The 23,068-nt window shown below is 41.7% G+C and overlaps 1 protein-coding gene across 3 annotated transcripts in view; it reads right to left on the bottom strand.

Annotated features, from left to right (window-relative positions):
- Positions 1 to 2,824: 2,824 nt before the first annotated feature.
- Positions 2,825 to 23,068, bottom strand: part of plxdc2b (plexin domain containing 2b) — a 351,187-nt gene continuing 330,943 nt past the window's right edge. For all 3 annotated transcript variants that reach the window (XM_059638778.1, XM_048551267.2, XM_048551277.2), the window contains 2 exons: positions 21,643 to 21,803; positions 2,825 to 8,375 (listed from right to left, as the gene is read on the bottom strand). In XM_059638778.1, coding sequence (XP_059494761.1) covers positions 8,256 to 8,375; positions 21,643 to 21,803 — 281 coding nt within the window. In that variant the 3' untranslated portion in view covers positions 2,825 to 8,255. The remainder of the gene's footprint in view (positions 8,376 to 21,642; positions 21,804 to 23,068) is intronic.

Below are 23,068 nucleotides of genomic sequence, written 5' to 3'. Positions count from 1 at the left end.
GCCTTAAAGGATATAGCTACTACACTTGCTTTCTAGCAGGGAGTGAGGCATCCAACAAGAGGGAAATGTATACAAATGTATACATACTCATTGATCTGCGGGCCACGGATCATTCATCTGTTACAGTTTCAGGAACAGCTCTTGAGGACACTAAGTCCTGCCTTTACATTGATAGTACCCTACATCATGTGGTGTACAAACTCAAGAATGAGCATTCATGTGTGAACCATCGGCTGCGGCAGAATTTCACTCCTAACACAATCTGCTACCTCATGTTCTGCTGAATCTCCCACTTTAACATGAGCATCAAGCCAGGCCATCAACCCTGATTCAATGGAGAGTGCAGGAGGGCATGAAAGCAACAGCACATGGCATACTTAAAAAAATGGTGTCAATCTGGTGAGACCACAAACAGGACTATTTGTAACTATATCAAATGCTAGGGCCAAGCAACTCCAGAACCAATGGATCAGATGTAAACTCTGCAGTCCTTCCACACCTCATTTTGAATGGTGGGGCACAACTAAATAGCTCACTGGAGGAGGCAGTTGAACAAATATCTCAATCATCAATGATGCGGGAGCCCAGCACATTATTTGCAAAAGATAAGACTGAAGAATTTATAATAATCTTCAGCTTGATGTGAGAAACAGATGATCCATCTTGGTCTGATGCAATTTGCCCCTACATCACGGACGTTCAGCCAATCTGATTCACTCCACGTGATGTGAAGAAATGTCTGTCTGCAGGCAGTGATCACTGCAAAGGCTATGGGCCCTGACAACATTCCGGCAATAGTACTGAAGACTTGTGCTCCAGAAGTTGCCACTCCCATGGCCAAGCTGTTTCAGCACAACACTGGCATTTTGCTGACTATGTGGAAATTGCATAGGTATATCCTGCACACAAAGAAAAACAGTTACTGGCCCATCAATTTACTCTCGATTATCAGTAAGGTGATGGAAGCTGTTATCAACAGTTCTATCGAGCAGCACTTGCTTCATAATAACCTACTCATTGGCGCTCAGTTTGGGTTCACTCAGCTCCTGACCTTGATTCTAACATCATGTAGAGCTGGATGAACACAGCAGGCCAAGCAGCATCAGAGGAGCAGGAAAGCTGATGCTTAAGGTCGAGATCCTTCTTCAGCCTGCTGTGTTCATCCAGGTCTACACTTTGTTATCTCAGATTCTCCAGCATCAGCAGTTCCTACTGTCTTTGTTTCTAACATCCTTGGGTTGGTATACGATGCTGCACCAGTAGTAGCAGAAGTGAATGTTTGTGAATGTGATTCCAATCAAGCAGGAAGGAGGGAAGGCAATTGTTGATGGAGATGAAGAGGATTAATCTCCAATAACCACACTTATCTTCCTTTCTGTTTCATATGACTCCAACCAATATATAGCATTCCCCCTAATTCCAATCTAGCTGAGGCTTCTTGATGTTACAGTCAGTCTTGGTGTCAAGGGCTGTCACTCTCACCTTGCCTCTGGAATTCATGTTTGAACGAAGGCTATAATCAGATCAGGAGCTGAATGATCCTGGCAGAACTCAGACTGAGCATTGGTGAGCAGATCATTCCTTTGCAAATGAGTTTGCCTAGATGTCTAGATTACTAGTCCGCTGAAAATATGACCACTCTGGCAAATCCCTGCCACTTGCTCCATGATTTACGTTGCTCATCTTCAGAAAAATACTTTGCTTCTAAATTTGTCTAAATCCAGGACATTAATTTTGTGATGAACCAATCCCAAATACTTCTGTGGCTATTTTTGATGTGGAAAGAATAACACAATGAGCATTGTACCTCTTTAGAACATTCCAGATATATAAAATGGCTATGTCATGAACCTAAATCATTTCAGTGAGGGGGGCAAGTGGACGGAGAAATAAAACTAAATACCTGACGAGTTGGGGGGAGTTCTGAAGAAGGGTTTGGGCCCAAAATGTCAGTTTTCCTGCTCGGCCCACTGCGTTCTTCCAGCTTCACACCTTGTTATCTACTGACTGTGTCTGTCTTGTATAGAATATATATTTGATTATTGTGATTGTGGGTCCTTGTGTCGCAGAGGTGGTGTCCCTACCTTTGAGCCAGGGGTCCTGGTTTCAAGGCACACCAACTCCAGAGGTGTGTGCTAGTATCTCTAAATGGGTTGATTAGAAAAAAAAGTTATCAAAACGAGATTTGACATTATGGGTAGGTATGTTGCAGCATGCTATTATCTTCAAGCTCACTATATTGGTGCAATCATTTAGAATGAACCTAGCAAGGGTAAAGTTAATTCAATTCTCCATGAAACATTTAATTTTCCCATTATTGTGAACTTCAAACTGGCTGCATGCTAATTTGCCTCCATGTATAAACTGACCCACTAATCACACTAAATTAAACAGGCACAGTTTAAATTATAGCCATGCTTATAGTCTTTTGGAAAGTGCAAATACTGAGTATGTAAAATATGAATGTTGCAGAATTTACTCAAATTAGGCTACTTTCAGTGCTGTTGTGAAAATTAATGTTGATCTCTTGTGGTGTGGCTATTCTTAATTATCTCAATGGAGGGTACCCCACAGCCAGTGCAGGGTGTGTCCAGTGGCATTGCCTAAACCAATAAATCAATATCCATATACGTACTGGCACTACAAGAGTTGCCACACAGATTTTTCCTTCATTGCCATTTAATAACCAGTTTCCAGCAGTTCGACTCATTTCATTGCTTGTTAAATTTTGCATAATTTATGAAACAAACTGCTATGTAGTGAACATAGATTATTAATTAGTTACCATACATAGTAACACTAAAAATGGAGCCGACACAAAAGGTCAAAATTATAGAAATGACAGTTTATTGTAGAAAACAACCTATGCATGTTATATCCTTTGAGTTATATGGAAATGAAGTAAAGCTCTAACAGATCTATTCCGGGTTCAACTATCTCACTTATTCAAACCAAAGTGTGTCATACTGGAGTCCATGCTGTTTTTGTTTCAGACAGTGATTTTTTTTTGACTGTCCTAATTTAAGTAGGACACCCTCACCTTAAACATCATTGTCAAGAGTGACTGCAGAAGATCTCAAGACTCTGAAGCTAGCAAAATTAGCCAGCATGCTAATTCTATTGGATACAATACACCCACTCCCAAACAGCATTCCCAGTTCCATCCTTTCTACACATTGTGAGATTTACCATGTGACTCACAGAGACTGGAACATTTCCTCTTATAATGTAGTTGAAAAATCCCATAAGATACAGTATATACTTCTGTTGACCCACATTGATTGTTTTTTTTTGCCAGAGAAAATCTACAGGAAATTTCTTCATCTTTATCATGATCATATTTAGAAGGCAGAGCATATTCAGTTTTTTGTTCTGAAATTAAAATACACTTTATGTAAAAACAAATGTTCTGGACAGGTTTCAAAATTGCACCAAATTTGCATTAATGACAACACAAAGTTTGTGAGCAGGTCACTGCACTTAGTGAGATAATTACATGCAATCAACATGTAGGCCAACACAAAATATACTGCTTGTTTAACGGTATACAGCATTGTTTCGCTTTACAAATCATACGCATATTATACTGTGTCAAAATGAGCAAGCATATAGAAAAATAATCTTATAGAAAAAAAATCCTTAGTAAACTATCCAATATTGAAATGCACCTGTGTCAAACATTGAAAATGATGCACTGGAACACATTTATGCCAATTTGAAGCATTTAATACATTCAAACTAAAAGGATTTTACTGTTGGGTTTGAATATAACAAGGTCAAAAGTAAGATATGATACAGCAGTACAGAATAATGTTTTAGTGACCAGCTTGCTTCCATTAATTTGTAAGGAAATCCATTAAATCCTTCAATATAAGGTACTGGATGAACTTTCCCCATAATGCTATGCCCCTGTACGTCAAATATTGGGTAGTTTAATTCTAGTACTTCTTTTCACACTTAGTGCAAAATCTTGGTACAATGGTATTGAACTTGCAGGTTCAGGTCAATTAGAATTAGTCCATTCATAAAAAAAGACTTTACTTCTGTTATTGTGCAAAAAGTTTAATTCACATGTAATTGTAAAATGACTACTAATAAACAATAAGCCAGAGTGTAGGTCTAGTAAAAAAGGCTAAAGGCAGCCAAAGGAAATCCCTATTAGAGCAGGCAATATATTTTTCAAAAATGTGCTTTGATATGTTCTGATGCATTTTTCATTGAAGTCTTTCATCTTTCGACAGGATTTCTTGATATTTATAATGGTCTCGATAACAGAATGAGTGAGTGAAGCAAAACAGACTTGCTCAGCTAGTTTTCCTCTGTAATGCAGTAATATGATTGGAATTTGAACAGGTAAAACTATTTTCCAGGATAATTTCTAGTATAAACCTAATGATGTACTATAATTGGGAGGTGTATACTTGTCTAAAAGCTGTCTAAAAGGAATAACAACAACTTTTGAAACAGGGATGAGGTTTACAGTACTCTGCCAGTATTTTTAAAGGTAAGGGCATTTGTAAAAAAAAAGTGTGGTTTGACTCACCTAGCCCTAGTTTGTCTCCCAGATTATGATTGATAAGCAATGTGTCAGCAGCTTACCTGACCATGAACATATTGATGATCATGTGTTATTAAAATATATGTGGCAGAGCAGTGCATAGCCAAGGTGGGCAGCCCAGCAGCGTTCACTGTGCGGGTTGCTGGAGAGGAGGAAGGGCTCTATTAGGGGGTTGTCTATGCCATTCAAAGATCATCCCCCCCGAGGCTATAGTCTCCTTTATTCCAATGTCCCTGTCTCTAAAACCTGACCACCCGTGAGCTGCTGGGTTCTGCCATGTAGACTTGACAAAAACTCTATACTTACCTAATGTATGGGATGCATTACAATTCATCCTAGTTGACTGTCTGTCGCTCTAGCAATGGACACTACTCAGTTCTGGTACGGCAGAGACTACAGATCTGGCAGTCAACCAGATTAGCTGGCAGCTCTCTAGGTGGGGCCGTGCTCCCAGGATGGGGCAGAAGTCATGCCAGTCCAATGAAGGCTGCCAACAGTGTATTATTGCAGCACAGCAAGCAGGTTTATGATGGCACAGTGCCAACAGACTTTCCAGTTTGAGGTTATGGCTAACCTGTAAAATCTACCCCATACCTAACATATTGCGCTTGCATGAGAAGGCATGGTAAGTGTTGGGTGAAATGTTAATTGGGAGTTGACAGAAAGGGAAATGCTGGCACACTAATAACTTCAAAGGATATGGATATAGTGAGGAAAACACGCATGATCTGTTTGAATGGCTTGAATGGCCTATTCCTGTTCCTATATCACATGTTTCAATATTCTTGGGAGGAGGAATAGGGAAAGAAATTGCAATTTTGAAAGGAAGACAGGAGCATTGAAATGTGGCTGGATCACCAAAAAAACTTCTGGCCTCTCAGGCAATCAAGCAATATAGGGAACAGATTAAAAAAGTGCACTTGAGGCAAAAGATCAGCTAGTGTTTGGTGAAGCAGCTTTGACAGGTTCACTCCTGCTCTGATTTGTTACGTTTTTATAGCCTTACGGTTTCAAATGAAATATATTCAGGTTTTTCCTGATTAAATTTTACACCATAAGAAACTACAAAATGTGGAAATTCCGCTAGTATCTGTAAAAGAAAAATACATTCATAATATGGGTAGTTGCTTTAGCAAACTCTCCAGAGAAGTTTGGTTCTGAGCTTTTTTGTTTTTGTTCACCTGCATTCAGTTCAGAGCATCTAATCCCTGGAATTATTGATTGCTTTTTGAAACAATATGATGCAGATACACCTGAATGTCTTTTATATTCATCCATGGAATGTTCATGCTCCTGAGAAGGCCAGCAATCATTGCCCATTTTTAATTGACCTTGAAAAGATGAAGGTGAGCAATGCTTGTGAATAATTGGATGTCCATGTGGTGTAGGTACAGTTACTGTGCTGTTTAGGAAGGTATTCCAGCATTCCAAGCAGTAGTGAAAGAATGGCAATTTAGTTCTAGGTCAGGATGCGGAACAGCATGGAGGGGGACTTGTGGGCGATGGTCTAACGTAGATGCTGCCTTTGTTTTTCCCAGGTGGTAAAGATCACCATACTGAAGGAATGTCAAAGGTGCCTTGGCAAGATGAGGATGAGGGAGTCTTTTTGGGAGTCTTTTCATTACACAGCAACAGTTTTGTACATTGGTGCTTGCAGCTGGTGACATTACTTGAATGTTTACAAGAGGTACCATATATTTAAGGCTCATTCTTGACCAGCAGGGGGAAAGGGCAGGAAAGTGGATTTGAGTAATGTCAGATCAGCGATGATCCTGTTGAATGGCAGAGCAGGCTTGAGGGGCCAAAATATCTACTTTTGCTCCTGTTTCTATGGCCTTAGAGAACATTGAACTAAAATTAGGATCACATCAGGATCATTTAGTTCACTTCATTCAGTCAAAACAATGCAACTATACCCATTTTCCACTTAAGGAGCCCGTTTTTGTCAGGGGGCATTTAAAACCAGGTCATCATTGCCTGCAAATGAGTTTCCATGTTTATCTGATACATTAGGATAAAGTTTAATGAAATATTTCAAATTGTTTCTCTAGATAGCTCCAGATAAAGCCCGAATGAACGAGCTGTCTTAACACTAATTGATAACCTTGTGTCAAATGCTCATCAAAATCAAAATCTGTTCCCAGCAAAGTTGAACTCACAGTGAGTGAAACTTCTGACACTATTGTTTGAAGTGTAAGATTATAAATCTGCAGTGTTCACTGACTGCGGTGTTGGCAAATGGAAATAAGTCAATAATCTGTAATTAGACCTGAATCTGCCATTTTCAATACTTAATATCAATAGCAAGTGCCTTTACGTCTAAGACTGGAAGATTTATTTCACAGGATTTTATTGAAGAATAATACTTACCTGAATTTACAAACAGCCCAGTTTCACATCACAAAGAAAGCTCAAAAGAAAACAATTCATTTCAGTGAAGACAGTCAAAAGTGCGTGTTCTTTGCTCTCCACGAAGCTACTTTCTATTGTTAAACAGTACTCAGTCTTAATTACTACTTTATAACCCATTTTATGTCTGCGATAATTCATGTGACACACCCCTTCTGGATGGTAAAAATACACTATAACATTTCATCACAATCTGGAGACACAAGAACCTGTCTTGTGTAAACTATCAAGAAACAAAATATATTCATCTATTTAACCAATGTGTCCACTACACAACAGAACTAATTGAATATGCAAATATTCCCAGCATTTGGTTTCTAGTAAGGGAGTATTTAAACCTTTGCAGTCTCACTACCTTTCAAGACAAAAGATGACACATTGCACAATTTGCAACACAGAGGGTATCAATCCCCCAGCGATTTGAAACTGATTGAATCTTGTGCACAATAATTTGGGGAATTTCCTGTTAACTTAAAAGACTTACATCAGGAATGTCAGAAGTCACCGAGGGAAATAATTCAAATTTATCAAAAAAAAGTCAGATTTGCTTATTTGCAAACTTTCCTTTTTTAAAATAACATATCAATTGTCTTCAGTTGCCTCCCAAGCCTTATGCAACTGAACCTTGACAATTGAGACACAAAATTTTACCATTTTATAGCTCATCTACAGGAAAGAAATCTATTTGTAGTGATTCATATACACTCAAAACCTCTGATGAATTCGGAAATATCCTCATGAAGAAAACGTACACGTTAACCATATTTCCCTGAACTGATGTCAGTGATTTTTTTTTAATGTATACACTTTTAAAGAATCAAAGTAAATGCTGAAGAGAGTGAATCCATTCATTACTTTATCTGATTGATGATTGGCTAAAAGCATGCTGTAAGCAATTTTCCTGCATTTATAACCATGGTAACATGGATAATTGATTTCTTTTCCACTCTTATTTGTTGAAGTTTACTTGAACCGGTAAAGATGGAATGAAATTGATTCTTTAGTTTTGCGGCTTGTTTGCATCACTAATGCTCATTCAATTCCACAACAGCTATCCGAAAGGGATGATAAGTTCTTTTTGACAAATTGATGATTTCTGCAGGGCTACTAAGGAAGATTATGGAGTGGTGATCTTGTAGATGAAAATGTGTATCTTTCCTACTTTCAGCTGATCCAGAAGTGGGTATTTCATGGACAGTGGGTTTGAGCTTGCTTCTTTATTCATTTCAGAGCATAAATCCCACACCTGTAGGCCAGTACTGGTGCACTACTTTTTTTTCGCTCAGTTTCAGCACTGTTCAGACACAATAAAACCTTCTTTCTCCTGCCCAACTGGCTCCACTTCGGCATAAGCAGGATGACCAGAGCCACGTCTGAACTTCATTGCAGGCCATCTACTGGGGCGGCGCTAGAATTGAACAGAAATTAATTAACAAGGATATTGTGGAGAAATGTAAACAATTTCAAACAGAAGGTATTAGTGACTTAGTTGAATAAGGGCAAGTGAGTTAAATGGTCAAACTGTAAATAAAGCTGAAACCATTTGAACAGACCTTGTTTAGAAGCGATCAGGAGTTACTTCACCAGTTAGATTAAATTCCCTACAGTGTGGGAAACAGGGCCTTTGGCCCAACAAGTCCACACCACCCCTTGGAGCATCCCACCCAAACCCATCCCCCTATAACCCACACACCTCTGAACACTATGGGCAATTTAGCATAGCCGATCCACCTAGCCTGCACATCTTTGGATCGTGGGAGGAAACTGGAGCATCCGGAAGAAACCCACACAGATGTGGGGAGAACTTGCAAACTCTGCACAGACAGTTACCCAAGGCTAGAATCGAACCCTGGTCCCTAGCACTGTGAGGCTGCAGTGCTAACCACTGAGCCACCGTGCCACATTACTAATGCAAATCTGATATTTAATGCCAAGGCCTAGAGGATATTTTAGAGCTGTGTCAGTAAGACCATCTTTTTAAACTTGCTCTGGTGCTGAGAAACAGAATAGAAACAGAACGGCAAACTTACAGCCCCTCTGATAGAATACCAACACGCATGATGCCAAATGGAAACCCATTCACAAAGCTCACCACATTACTCACTTCCTATCGATTTAACTTTGGGATGCTGCTTGCAAATCCAGGCTGAGTTACAACACAGGCATTAGATTGAGATCCATGGTCAAAATACTTTGACACCACAATCCTCTGTGTCTTTCTCCCTTTATTCCAGTTCACTCCCCTCATTCCACTGGCATATAGTTACGTGGACATTAGCCATGCTCCAATGTCCAGAATAAAAATATATTCTATAAGAACTAAAATATGAAGGGTCAGGAAATATTGAGCCAAAGCTAGTCCTACAGGTGCTGCCCTGTTCATGTCCACATTTCACGTCCAAGAAATAGTCAGAATGACTAGGAAGAACCTCCTGGATTGTTATGAGTTTGCCAATGTGCACTTAATGAACCAGCATCAAAATTTCTCACAGGCAAAAGGCAAAAATAAACAAACTATACTGCAAGAATAGTTGGACAAGCACTGGTCGGAACAGTGAAATAAAAGTCATGCAATGTGATAATAGGCCTGAGAAAGGGTGAGAATGGGTTGGCAGCACGAAAACAGGATTGGGTGTAAGGTTTGCTATGCGTTGAAATAATCTCCTTACAAATACCAGAAATAAAGGTTCAACACTTATCATCATCAAAAACAGCTTTCCAGGTACTCGTACCACAATGATAGTTTTAAATATCCTTGTTCAGTGGTCCCAGAGGATTCCTTCCTAACAAACTTTTGCATTCATGCAATTCTACCTTCTTTATGAAACATCTCTCAATAAGGCTCTTAAACAAACTGGTAATATAGCTCACATACTCCTTTCCATATGTAACTGTGGTATTGATGTTCCAGGCAGTTTTCCCAATGAATAATTATTGCTGTTATAAAGAGATTTGCGCTCTCACTCACTCACTGTGGGATGGTTTGCTCTTTCTGAAAGGAAACTATGACTGTCTCCCTATGTTTTTTTTTCCATTCATTTGTGGGATGTGGTAGTTGCTGATTGGCCAACATTTCTTGTCTGTCCCTAGTTGCCCTTGAGAAGGTGGTGCTGAGCTGCCTTCTTGAGCCGCTGCAGTCTTCCTGCTGTAGGTTGACCCACAATGCCATTGGGGAGGGCATTCTAGGATTGTGACCCAGCAACAGGAATGGCAATATATTTCCAAGTCAGGATGTTGAGTAGCTCGGAGGGGAACTTGAAGGTGGTGGCATTTCCATATACTGTTGCCCTTGTCCTTCTAGATGGAAGTAGTTGCGAGATCGGAAGGTGCTGTCTGAGGATCTTTGGTGAATTTCTGCAGTGCATCTTGTAAATAATGCACACTACTGCTACTGAGTGTCAGTGGTGGAGGGAGTGGATGCCTGTGGATGTAGTGTCAATCAAATGGGCTGCTTTGTCCTTGAGTGTTGTTGGGGTTGCACTCATCCAGGCAAGTGGGGAGTACTCTATCACACACCATGTAGATGGTGGGCAGGCTTTGAGAAGTCAGGAGGTGAGTTACTCGCTGCAGTATTCCCAGCTTCTGACCTGCTCTTGTACCCACTGTGTTTATGTGGTGAGTCCAGCTGAGTTTCTGGCAATGATAATCCCCAGAATGCTGATAGTGTGTATTTAGTGATGGTAATCTCAGTCATATGACATCTAGTGGTTTGGCAACAGCACAATTTTTTTCTCCCTTTTACACTCGTTTTTTAAATCACTGAATGGTTTATTTCAGAGATTTTTAAAAGGCTTACTTATATGCATGTTAACAGCCAGCCGAACACCATTCACAGAACTTAAAATCTAAAATGGAACTAAAAGTATGTTTTCTACCATTTTAACCAACATAATATAGAAACACAAATCAAAATTAAATCCATTCATGGTTCTGTTCACTTTAGAACCCATGTATCATGAAGCTTCATCCCAATGAGGATATGAATGCAGTTCTTAATATCAAGGTAGATCCTCCTTGGCAACCACAGACCAGAAGGTCTGGACTAAAAGCCCACTCTTCTTTGTATCCCATAGTAACTAAGTTATGCATTCTTACTGAACCAGATCTAACCGTCATGCTGAATACCTTTTACCCACTGTGACATGATTATTTCAAACAGCTAGGAATACTGCGGCGAGTAACTCAAGCCCTGAGTCCTCAAAGCCTGTCCACCACCTACAAGGCACAAGTCAGGAGTGTGATGGAATACTCCCCATTTGCATGTATGACTGCAGCCCCAACAACACTCAAGAACCTTGATACCATCCAGAACAAAGCAACCTGCTCAATTGGCACTGCACCCACAACTGAAATGATTGGTACACAATGGAAAAGACACATTTTAATTTCTCTCATTGCTGACATTTTGTAGGCTAATGATAATACACTGATCAAAGATACACATCTTGGAAGATGAGAACTGTTGTATCCACAATTTTGGGCAGGCTTCCAGAGCAGATTTCCATCCCACACCCAAAGCATGTTGTGATAAGTTTTATTCAACGTATATATAGTGGATACTAAGTATACAATGAGGAGGAAGGTGATAAAGGTTAGGATACTAGCAATTCAAGAACTCCATCTAATGCTCTGGAGACAATCATTCAAATCTGGCCACAGCAGATAGCAAAACTTGAATTCAATAAAAAATCTTATACTAAAAACTAGTCTATTACAGACTTTGTTTTGGCTGTCATATAAACCCATCTGGTTCACTAATGCTCTTTAGAGAAAGAAATCTATAATCCTTACCTGGTCTGGCCCACATGAGACTCCAGACCCCACCCCCAGGTTCAACAATGAAGTTGATTCAACTGCTTTTTGAAATGATCTTGAGAGTCAAGCATCCCAAAACCAGCCCAGCCTGTCTCTGCTTCCATAACCTGTTCTTCCTCTCACCCATCCCTTCCTCCCACCTCAAGCCGCACCTCCATTTCCTACCTACTAACCTCATCCTGCCCCCTTGACCTGTCCGTCTTCCCTGGACTGACCTATCCCCTCCCTACCTCCCTACCTATACTCTCCTCTCCACCTATCTTCTTTTCTCTCCATCTTCGATCCACCTCCCCCTCTCTCCCTATTTATTCCAGAACCCTCACCCCATCCCCCTCTCTGATGAAGGGTCTAGGCCCGAAACGTCAGCTTTTGTGCTCCTGAGATGCTGCTTGGCCTGCTGTGTTCATCCAGCTCCACACTTTGTTATCTCAGTTCAAGGGGTAGTTAGGTTTACGCAACATAGGCTGGCCTAGTCAACAATATCCATATCACAAAGACAGTGAGTTTCAGCTGTTTGCAACTTTTGCTGTTTATGAAATCAGAAAGATTCATGGAACAGAAGGAGGCGATTTGTCTCCTTATGTCTGTGCTGACTGAAAAAGAGCTGTCCAGCCAAACTCTATTTTTCAGCTCTTGGCCTGAAACCTTGTAGGTTATGGCATTTCATAGAATGGTAGAAATGCTTACGAAGACATGAGGCAGGACTGTAGGAAAAAGCACTAACAGTGAAAAAATTAGATTGGGAAAATATATTTTTGTACTATAGTATATTCCAATTTTAGATAATTTCACCTTTAAAAAAAGAAAGATTGGTTTATTTAGTTCAAAAAGGTGGGGAGACTATTTTTAAGACTACAGCACACATTCACATTTAAATTTGATCTATTGTCGCAAATGGAGACTTAGTTCCTTTTATGCCTTTCAAACCCAAACTCTGTAATCATAATGGTCTAGACTTAGTAGAAATAACAATAGCGATGCTATCAGCATTCACTGTTATTACTCTGCAGAAACTAACAAGCCAGGTAGTCAAAAGTGGATAATTCCAGAAGAACCTGCAATAATTGGTCGTTCCTTTACAGGGTGCAACCTCCACCAGTTTGCAATGAATTCAAAATCACTGAATTTATGAAAATAAAAATGCTGTTAGTCTCACTGTAAAAAGCTTTGAGAAAGTTGCCATGTAATAGATATGCGGAACTTGGGTTTTTAACGGCACATTAATTTCACGAGAACTTGTGAACATCAATACTGGCCCTGAAAAACTAATATTGAAAATGATATAGTTGTAAAAATTAGTTTATGCAATTTTAGCTATTTTAGCACTATGTGTATGTTCCTCTCATCTGTTATGGCGTCTATTACAATTTAATTAAAAGTAAAGGATGATTAGTGCATTTTACTTCCTGATTCACTATCTGCCAGAATACATCAATGTTATTGGCATCAACCTTCTCGATGATATCTTGATGATAGCTTCAAAATCTCCCCATCCCCAAACTCATCCCAAGACCAGCCCCCGCCCCAGTCCCCGTCTTCCTTGACCTGTCCGATTTCTCTCCCACCTATTCTTTCCTCCCACTTCACTGACCAACCCCCATCCCCACTTTCTACCTACACTCAAACACTAGTTTCATCTCTGCCTCCTTGACCTGTCCATCTTTTCTCCACCTATCTGCTCCACTATCCACCTTCTGTCACCACCTCACCCTCTCTCTATTTATTCCAGAGCCCCCTTCCCCTGCACCATTTCTGAAGAAGGGTCCTGACCCAAACCATCAGCTTTCCTGCTCCTCTGATGCTGCCTGGCCTGCTGTGTTCATCCAGCTCAATACCTTGTTATCTATTGATGATATCACTGATGATAGACACATAGAGATCCCCTTAACTTATCAACAAAATCAAAGCAGCATAAGAAAAAAGCAAGTCCACAGCACGGCCATCACTGGATTTCTAAGGGCCGCTTTCTTCAAGATTAGTGATGAATACCCTCACTTCTGAGCTATATATAAAATCCAGGCCAAATTTTAGAAGACCTAAGTGCACCTTGAAGCAGTATAATTGGAGTCAAATTGGAGCCAAGGGAAACAGTTTGTTAGAAAATCAAATCTATTGCAGAGTAGATGGAAAAATGAAAGTGAGGTCGAAGCTCAGCTAACACCACATTGAATAATGGGGGAGAATTAATAAGACATATGGTCTACTGTTGTACTAATTTCCTGCATTCTTCTGTAATGAAGAAGCAAAACATTTGGAGGGTTTAGTTTGAAAACTAAAAATGTTGAGTTCACAGCAGGTCAGGCAGCATTGTGGAGAGAGAGCAAACTAATGTTTCGAGTCTAGACAACTCTTTATTAGAGCTGATATGAAGCATGGAGGGGGCAGTATTTATGTAATAGTGGATGGGGGGTGTTGGGGAGGTGGAATGCTAGAGAAGAACGTGCAGGTTAAACGATCGGCATGTGAGAGTGTAAAAACAATGGTGTGTCCACCTGCCAGAGTGGAAAGAACAGACATTCCCACTAGAGTGGGAGGAAAGAACAGAGAACATAGTGACAGAGAATGCAACATGTAAAGGTAAAGGAAAGGGAAGAAGTGGGATAGGGTTCACAATCTGAAGTGATTAGGCTGAAGATGAGACAATACTCCTCTAGTTTTAGCTGTATTCACTGGAGCAGTACGCTGAGGATAGGTAAGTCAGCATGAGAATAGGATGCTATGTTAAAATGATTGGCTACGGAAAAGTTGGGGTCATGCTTGTGCATGGATCGGATGTGTTTTGCAAAGTAGTAACGCAGTCTGTGTTTAGCTTCTCCAATGTAAAGTAGGTAACATTGGGTGCAGCGAATGCAATAGACCAGTTTGGAGGATGTACATGTGAAATGTTACTTCACCTGGAAAGACTGTTTAGGCCCTTGGATGGTGAGCAGGGAAGAGATGAAGGGGCAGGTGTTGCACCTCCTGCGGTTACATGGCAAGATGGTATGGGAAAGGGGGGTGGTGTTGGTGATCATTAAGGGTTGATTTACCTGATTGTGATGATGTTATTCTGTAAGATGTCACCAATTGAAACTCCCTCTCCCATTCCTTAGACGACATGTCCACCCTGGGCTCCTGCAGTGCTATAATGATGCCACCCGAAGGTTGCAGGAACAGCAACTCATGTTCCGCTTGGGAACCCTGCAGCCCAATGGTATCAATGTGGACTTCACCAGCTTCAAAATCTCCCCTCCCCCCACTGCATCCCAAAACCAGCCCAGCTCGTCCCCGCCTCCCTAACCTGTTCTTCCTCTCACCTATCCCCTCCTCCCACCTCAAGCCGCACCTCCATTTCCCACCTACTAACCTCATCCCGCCTCTTTGACCTGTCCGTCCTCCCCACCTATCCCCACCTATACTCTCCTCTCCACCTATCTTCTCCTCTAACCATCTTCGGTCCATCTCCACCTCTCTCCCTATTTATTTCAGAACCCTCTCCCCATCCCTCTCTCTGATGAAGGGTCTAGGCCCAAAACGTCAGCTTTTGTGCTGCTAAGGTGCTGCTTGGCCTGCTGTGTTCATCCAGCTCCACACTTTGCTATCACCAAGTGAAACCTTGGTGAGCGTTGTGGCCAAAAATGTAACCTGCAAACTTTATTAAACTTGTACATTGTATTTACTCTTGAGGTGCCGGCACAGAATTGCAGACTTTATCTGCATTGTTGCCAAATCTGTACTCCTAAAACACTGACCAATCTTTCAAATAGGCCTCATTATCTTCTGTAACAAGAACACAAGAATTAGGAGCAGAAATAGGCAGTTCAGTCCCTCAAGCTTGCTCCACCACTTAATAATGATCATGGCTGATCTCATCACAGGCTCGACCCTTCTTTAATGCCTGCTCTCAATTTAATGTGTTACCAAGTAAAAATCTGTCTTTGCCTTCCCTAGGTTTATTCAGTGGTGCAGCCCCCGCCCCGCGCTGGGTAGTGAATTCCAGCGTTGAGAGAAGTAATTCGTCCTCATCAATAAATGATCATTTCTGAAGGAGTGTCCCAATCCGAAATGTCAGCCTTCCTGCTCCTCTGATGCTGCTTGGCCTGCTGTGTTCATCCAGCTCCACCCCTTGTTATCTCTGACTCCAGTGTCTGCAGTTCTTGCTTTCTGTCTCTTAATTCCTTGTCAACTCTGTTTTAAGTCTACCCACCCTTAGTCCAAAACTATTATCTGTCATTTAGAATGCCACACAGGGGGAAACATTTGCTCTATGTCACAAGCAGAAGTTTCTTGGGTAACACACAAAAAAATTATAGTTCAGGGAGGGCGAGGGTGGGCACAAAGCTGTCCTGACTTTGGCGGTGTGAAATCCAGTAGCAAGTGAGATTGTTGCCCCTCAAGGAAAACAACAACAAACATTTCAGAGATAACGACAATTGCAGATGCTGGAGAATCCGTGATAACAAAGTGTGGAGCTGGATGAACACAGCAGGCCAAGCAGCATCAGAGGAGCACAAAAGCTGGTGTTAAACATCAGCTTTTATGCTCCTAAGATGTTGCTTGGCCTGCTGTATTCATCCAGCTCTACACAAATATTTCAGTTTGGGTTTCTTCTGCCCCCATGCCTGTCCTTGTGCTAGTTGATCGTGAGAAAGCCACATCACTGTTGGGCCAATTGAATCAATGCCACAGCCTGATCTGCATATCAAAATAAGCATCCACCAGTTTGCTTCCTTTTTGCCTGCTTAAGGGGAGCAGATTATAATCATGGCTTGTGGGGAGAGGGCGAGAAAGTCCCATGTGATTTTAAGCCATTTTTCCATCACACGAGTGATGTTAAATCATTTCTACAGACAACAATGCTTTCTGTTTATTCTGGAGCAAGGGGAAGAATACCAGAGGATTGTGCGATATAACTGGATAATTAAACTGTCCTGCACGTTTTCTAATCTCTGTGTGAAAGTTCAATTAAAATAGTCGTTTAAAACTTGCTCTGAATCCTAACAGTTCTTACAGGTGCCTTTTATAAATTGAAATGGTTGAAGAAAACATACTTCATTTTTTAGTTTTGGGGTAATTTTTATAGGCCATTTAGCTTTACATTTGAACATCATTCTAGTGAATAGAAATGATCATGATTTTTAAACATTTTTCATTGTTCATTTTTTGCTATTTGTCATTAGTCTTTCAGAGGGAAGCATTTGCAGCAAGTTGACTTCCTCTACTGTGTATGTAAGACACAGTTATTAAATGATACGGAAGTAAGTCAACAGGCCTCTGCAGCTCAATCTTCCAGCCATTTAACATGAAATAGTTTTAGGTGCTCCATCTGTTTTCTTTGAAATATATGCAGTGGATCAATTAAAGTGCAGATGTTTGTCTATCTGAAGCCACTCTCAAACTGCTGACATCTACATTTTAATGTCATTTCAAACCCAGTCGACTGAACAGTTAACAACTATTAACCATTAACAACTATTCACGCTCCCGGCTTGATCATAAGCAACTCCTTTGTCTGTTCAGAGATAGTAGGAACTGCCGATGCTGGAGAATCTGTGAAGCTGGATGAATGCAGCAGGCCAAGCAGCACCAGACGAGCAGAACAGCTTGACTTTTCGAGTGGGGACCCTTCTTCAGAAATGGGGGAGGGGAAGGGGATTCTGAAATAAATAGGGAGACGGCGGAGGCGGATAGAAGATGGATAAAGGAGAAGGTAGGGTGAGAAGAAACAGAGAAGTCAAAGAGGCGGGGTTAGACCCAGTGAAGTTTAATGTAGGTGGGGAGTTAGGGAGGGGATAGGTCAGTCCAGGGAGAACAGACAGGTTGGGGGGGGTGTGGGATGAGGTTGGTGGATAGGGGATAGGGATGGGGCTTGAGGTGGGAGGAATGGTTAGGGAAGTGTGGGCTCGCTGGGCTGGTTTTGGCATGTGGTTGAGGGAGGGGAGATTTTGAAGCTTGTGAAGTCCACATTGATACCACTGGGCTGCAGGGTTCCCAAGTGAAATATGAGATGCTGTTCCTGCATCTTTCGGGTGGTGTCATTGTGGCAATGCAGGAGGCCCAGGACAGACATGTCATCCGGGGAGTTGAAATGGTTCGCGACTGGGAGGTGCAGTTGTTTGTTGTGAACTGAGTGTAGGTGTTCTGCAAAGCGGTCCCCAAGCCTCTGTTTGGTTTCCCTGATGTAAAGGAGGCCACAACGGGAACAGATGTGCAGGTGAACATCTGTTTGATGTAAAAGGTCTTCTTAGGGCCTGGGATGGGGGTGAGGGGGGAGTTGCAGGGGCAGGTGTAGCACTTGCTTCGGCTGCAGGGAAAAGTGCCGGTTGTGGTGGGGCTGGAGGGGAGTGTGGAGTGGGCAAGGGAGTTACGGAGAGAGTGGTCCCTCCGGAAAGCACATAAGGGTGGGGAGGGAAAAATGTCTTTGGTGGTGGGGTCAGATTGCAGATGGCGGAAATGTCGGAAGATGATGCGTTGGATCCAGAGGTTAGTGGGGTGGGACGTGAGGATGAGGGGGATTCTGTTTTGGTTATTATTGCGAATGGGGGTGTGAGGGATGAGTTGCGGAAAATGTGGGAGACACGGTCGAGGGCGTTTTCGATCACTGTGGAGGGGAAGTTGCGGTTCTTGAAAAAAGAGGTCATCTGCGATGTTCGGGAGTGGAATGCCCCATCTCGGGAGTTGATGCAGCGGAGGCAAAGAATTGGGAATAGGGGATGGACATTTTTCAGGAAGGTGGGTGAGAGGAGCAATGTTCTAGGTAGTTGTGGGAGTCAGTAGGTTTAAAATGAATATTGGTTTCCAGGTGGATGCCAGAGATGGAGACAGAGAGGTCCAGGAAGGAGAGAGAGGTGTCAGAGATGGTCCAGGTAAACTTACGGTTGGGGTGGAAGGTGTTAGTGAAGTGGATGAACTGTTCGAGCTCCTCATGGGAACATGAGGCGGCGCCAAAACAGTCATCAATGTAACGGAGGAAGAAGTGGGGTTTAGGGCCTGTGTAGGTGCAGAAGAGGGACTGTTCCACATACCCTACAAAGAGGCAGGCATAGCTTGGGCCCATGTGGGTGCCCATGGCCACTCCCTTTGTCTGTAGGAAGTGGGAGGAATTAACAGAGAATTTGTTGAGGGTGAGGACGAGTTCGAATAAGCGGATGAGGGTGTCAGTGGAGGGGGACTGGTCGGCCCTGTGGGACAGGAAGAAGCGGAGGGCCTTTAGGCCATCTGCATGGGGAATGCAGGTGTATAGGGACTGGACATCAAAAGTGAAAATGAGGTGTAGGTGACTGGGGAATTGGAAGTTCTGGAGGAGGTGGAGGGCGTGGGTGGTGTCACTGACGTAGGTAGGGATTTCCTGGACCAAGGGGGAGAAAATGGTGTCCAGATCGGTGGAGATGAGTTTGGAGGGGCAGGAGCAGGCAGAGACAATGGAGTGACCAGGGCAGTCAGGTTTGTGGATTTTGGGAAGGAGATAAAAGCGGGCAGTATGGGGTTGGGGAATGATGAGGTTGGAGGCTGTGGGTGGGAGGTGACCTGAGGTGATGAGGTTGTGGATGGTTTGGGAGATAATGGCTTGGTGCTCGGGGATGAGGTCATGATCCAGGGGATGGCAGGAGGAGGTGTTGGAAAGTTGGCGCCTGGCCTCAGTAATGTAGAGGTCAGTGTGCCATACTACGACTGCACCTCCCTTGTCTGTGGGTTTAATGATGAGGTCGGGATTGGAGCGGAGGGAGCAGAAGTCTACACATGCTTTCTTTCTCTTTGGGCTCTATCCTATCATTTACTCCCTACCCCAGTCACCTACCCATTTTCTGCATGTAAACTGACGTTCTCCCAACCACTATTAGTTCTCAGGAAGGGTCACCGGACCTGAAGTGTAAACTCTGTTTTCTCCTTCACAGATGCTGCCAGACCTGCTGAGCTTTTCCAGCAACTTTGTTTTTATTGCGACTGAACAGTTAAGTGTTTTTAATTTGAAAATAATTTACAGAAGCCACTCCTGTTTATCTTTACAACTGCAACTGTTCAATGGAGCAGTCAATCTCAGTGATTTCAGGTTGCTGGTTGCGGCATTGATGCATACAAGTCTAAAACGACAGGATTATTCCTAGTGAGGCACACAGTGTTTGTCTACACTGTTCGGCTCAATTTCATATTTCAAGGTCCATTTGAGGGGAGCCTAATACATATGAAATGATGTTGAACCATCCTTCTTCAGGAGACTCTTTTGCCTAGAGTTTTTAAATTAGTGGTTACCAGTGGGTGTGAATCCCTGCAGTGTGAGTGCGCACTTTTTAATGATACTATATTGCAGGAATGGTTCTTATCAGCCTTTTGTCTTATTCTCTGGCCAGAATAGGGGTTGGATGGGAAATACAGGCAATCCTTCTCTGTTATTTGCCCCATCTCCAGTGTTATGGGCGAGACCAAACCTCTCAACATATATCAAAGAGTTTGCCTGGACCCTAACTTTTATCTTCACATAAAGGTAAGTGTAAGGCACTTCTTTCCTGATGTTATTCGAATGGTCACATAACTAGGTTTTAAGCAAAACACGTATTCTTACATCACTGTTAAAACACAAAGAATAAGAATTGGCACAACTTTACCTCTATTGAAATACTTAACAAAATAATTTTTATTTAACTGCTACTCATCAACTCTTGCAACACAGCAGCATCCCATGAACATACTGTTGGCAAAGGCAAATTCAGCAAAACAGATTTCCCTCATTTGCAATCTTCTCCAGTCCTGGAGAAGGAACACTGATAGAATGAATCTAGCAGCAGAGAGAGAACTCAAGGTTTTTGCAGCACCAGGGAAAGAGTCGTATCTAGCAGCTTCAATTCCAATTACCCCACTTCAAGAACTGAAAGCAAAACTAAAACCCTAAGTCTGTGTCAGCCTGACTCTACCTACTCATGCCTCTTTTGTATAATTAACAAAAAGACCCAAAGCTATTTACTCTGCTTTCCTTGGAGCAGGCATGTTATCACCAAGTTGACATCACACCACTTCAAGAGAGCAAGACAGAACAAATCCCTCTTAAAGGCACACTAGGATCATTAGCATTAGCTCACGGCTTGCCAGTAATTAATTTCCAATGTCACCTGGGAGGTCCTAATCACTGTGACTATGTTTACAGCTTCAAGCTTTGATTCCTCTTGCATGGTTCACTGCCAAGAGACACTGGGCCTGAGCTTAAATGGCCAAAAATGCCCAATCCTGGTGATCTTGGCTCTGGACAGAAATGGAGTTCCTGGGTAAATTGCAGCCCTTTAGCATTGGGGCAAGGTGAGGTGTGGGAGGGTGGTAGGTGTTGCTTATGCCTGAGGTTGAGGAAAAGTTACCCTGCAAATTCTAAAGCAAAGTAGTTCAAGATGTTGCTGGCTATATATTATTACAATCAGGAAAAGGTGGCCGCTTCATCTATTCAATTTGAACTTATCAAGTAACCAAAAATATTTACTTAAAGATGCTTATGGAGTGCTGTTTTCTTTCCTCACTTCAGGAAGGAATAAAGCTGGTCAAATATGTCACTGCATCAGCTCACTCACTTTTAGACAGTTTTTGTCATTTATGCTGTGGCATTACCACAAATAACTAATTAGAAATAGAGGAAAACAAGACAGACCTCACCCTCCAGCTACCTGTTATCTTTGTTAACCACAATTTCAGCAGCTATTAGGAAGCATACTAGTAAAGACAATCAGTTTATATATTCACGTTGCATCACTTTTTCTCACCCAGAAATTCATAATTTTGTTTCAAACTTTGCTAGAGGATGTCTATTTCATGGTCAAAAATGGTTTGCTACAACTTGTTCATCTCATGAACCTGATTGTATAGGATTTCAATAAATTTTGCATCATATCATTGGGGTATACCTCAAGGAAGAAGAGACTTGCTGCTGATGTTGGGTGGTGGTACATGTAAAATGTCACGAGCACTCCTGCTATAACAATGATGATGACCAGGAGTATCCCCACGATCAGGCCAGTGTGAACTGAGTCACCTTTCTTCTCAGCAGTGCTGTCAGCTGTGGAAGCTGAAAAAATAGTAAGAAGAGAAACATGTCATTTCTTCAACCTCGGCAAAAGTAGCGGCTAGGATGTTCCATGGGTTAAATTAGGGATTTTGCATTCTGGAATTCCATTGCCCTCAAGTGATAAACCTGTAAACCACTTGAGTGTAATTGTTAATGAGGTCTGACAGGTATGGCACACAGTTTCCCTGTGGATTGCCATTTATGTAAAATAGCACTGATAACATCTGAGGTATTTAATCTCTTACAGCTTAAATTTGATCAAATGTATATTTGAATTTCAGGTAATTCTGGCTGCTTCAACTACCTAGATAACATTAATGACTACCCTGAATTACAGTTCCGAACATTAGGATCAAGCAAATGGAGTAAAAAATTGTGACATAATTTACAAGAGGAAATAATTTTTATGGCACCATCAATTTAACCAAGGGCTTCATTAGAGATTGGCACCAAGCCATCTTGTTAAACATTTTCAAATGTAGCCATTATTGGAGGAAGGTTCAGGCAAGATTTAGGGAGCATAGAATGGGGAAGGAAACTGCAGGGGATGGGCACATTAGAAATGTGAAGCTTGAAAATCGGTATGACAGGTCGGCACAACATCGAGGGCCGAAGGGCCTGTACTGTGCTGTAATGTTCTATATTCTATATATTCTATATTCTATAAATAGTTAGAATGACCTATTACACATGCTTCACCATTTGTTGACTTTCATTTATAAATCATAGAACATGTTTTGCGGACCAACGACTAACTTCAGCCATTCATGTTGAAAAGCTTGGGTACTTTCTCAAAAATTTGGGTGTTTGGCTCAATTGATAGCAATATCACTTCAGAATACTGTAGTTTTGATTCTATATATGATGTGAGCTCATAAGCTAGTTTAATCTTTAAGTACTCAAGGAGTGCTGAATTATTAGAAGTGTCAGATGTGATTTAAATCATTGTGGTGAAAGCACTATGTGCAGGAAAGTAGAGATCTTTTTCATTATGTGTGCTGCAACATAATTCCATCAGTGCAACACAGATTACTGTTTAACAGTAACAGAAATTATCTTCAGGCTGTGAAACTTTGCATGCTTCAGCAATTTTGAACTACACTAAATTACAGGGTCTTCAAGGGGGAAGGGGGTTAATGTTCGAAAATTCTTAAAAGATAGGTGCCAAAAGAGTGTAGGCATTAGCTTCAGTGGCTGGCCAGATTAAACAAAAATAAACTCTGCTTTACCAAAATGTGTAGGTGCACTGGTGTTTATGCTGGCAA

The sequence above is a fragment of the Stegostoma tigrinum genome, chromosome 2, assembly GCF_030684315.1.
Source record: "Stegostoma tigrinum isolate sSteTig4 chromosome 2, sSteTig4.hap1, whole genome shotgun sequence".
NCBI lineage: Eukaryota > Metazoa > Chordata > Chondrichthyes > Orectolobiformes > Stegostomatidae > Stegostoma > Stegostoma tigrinum.
This window is presented reverse-complemented; position numbering and strand designations above follow the sequence as displayed.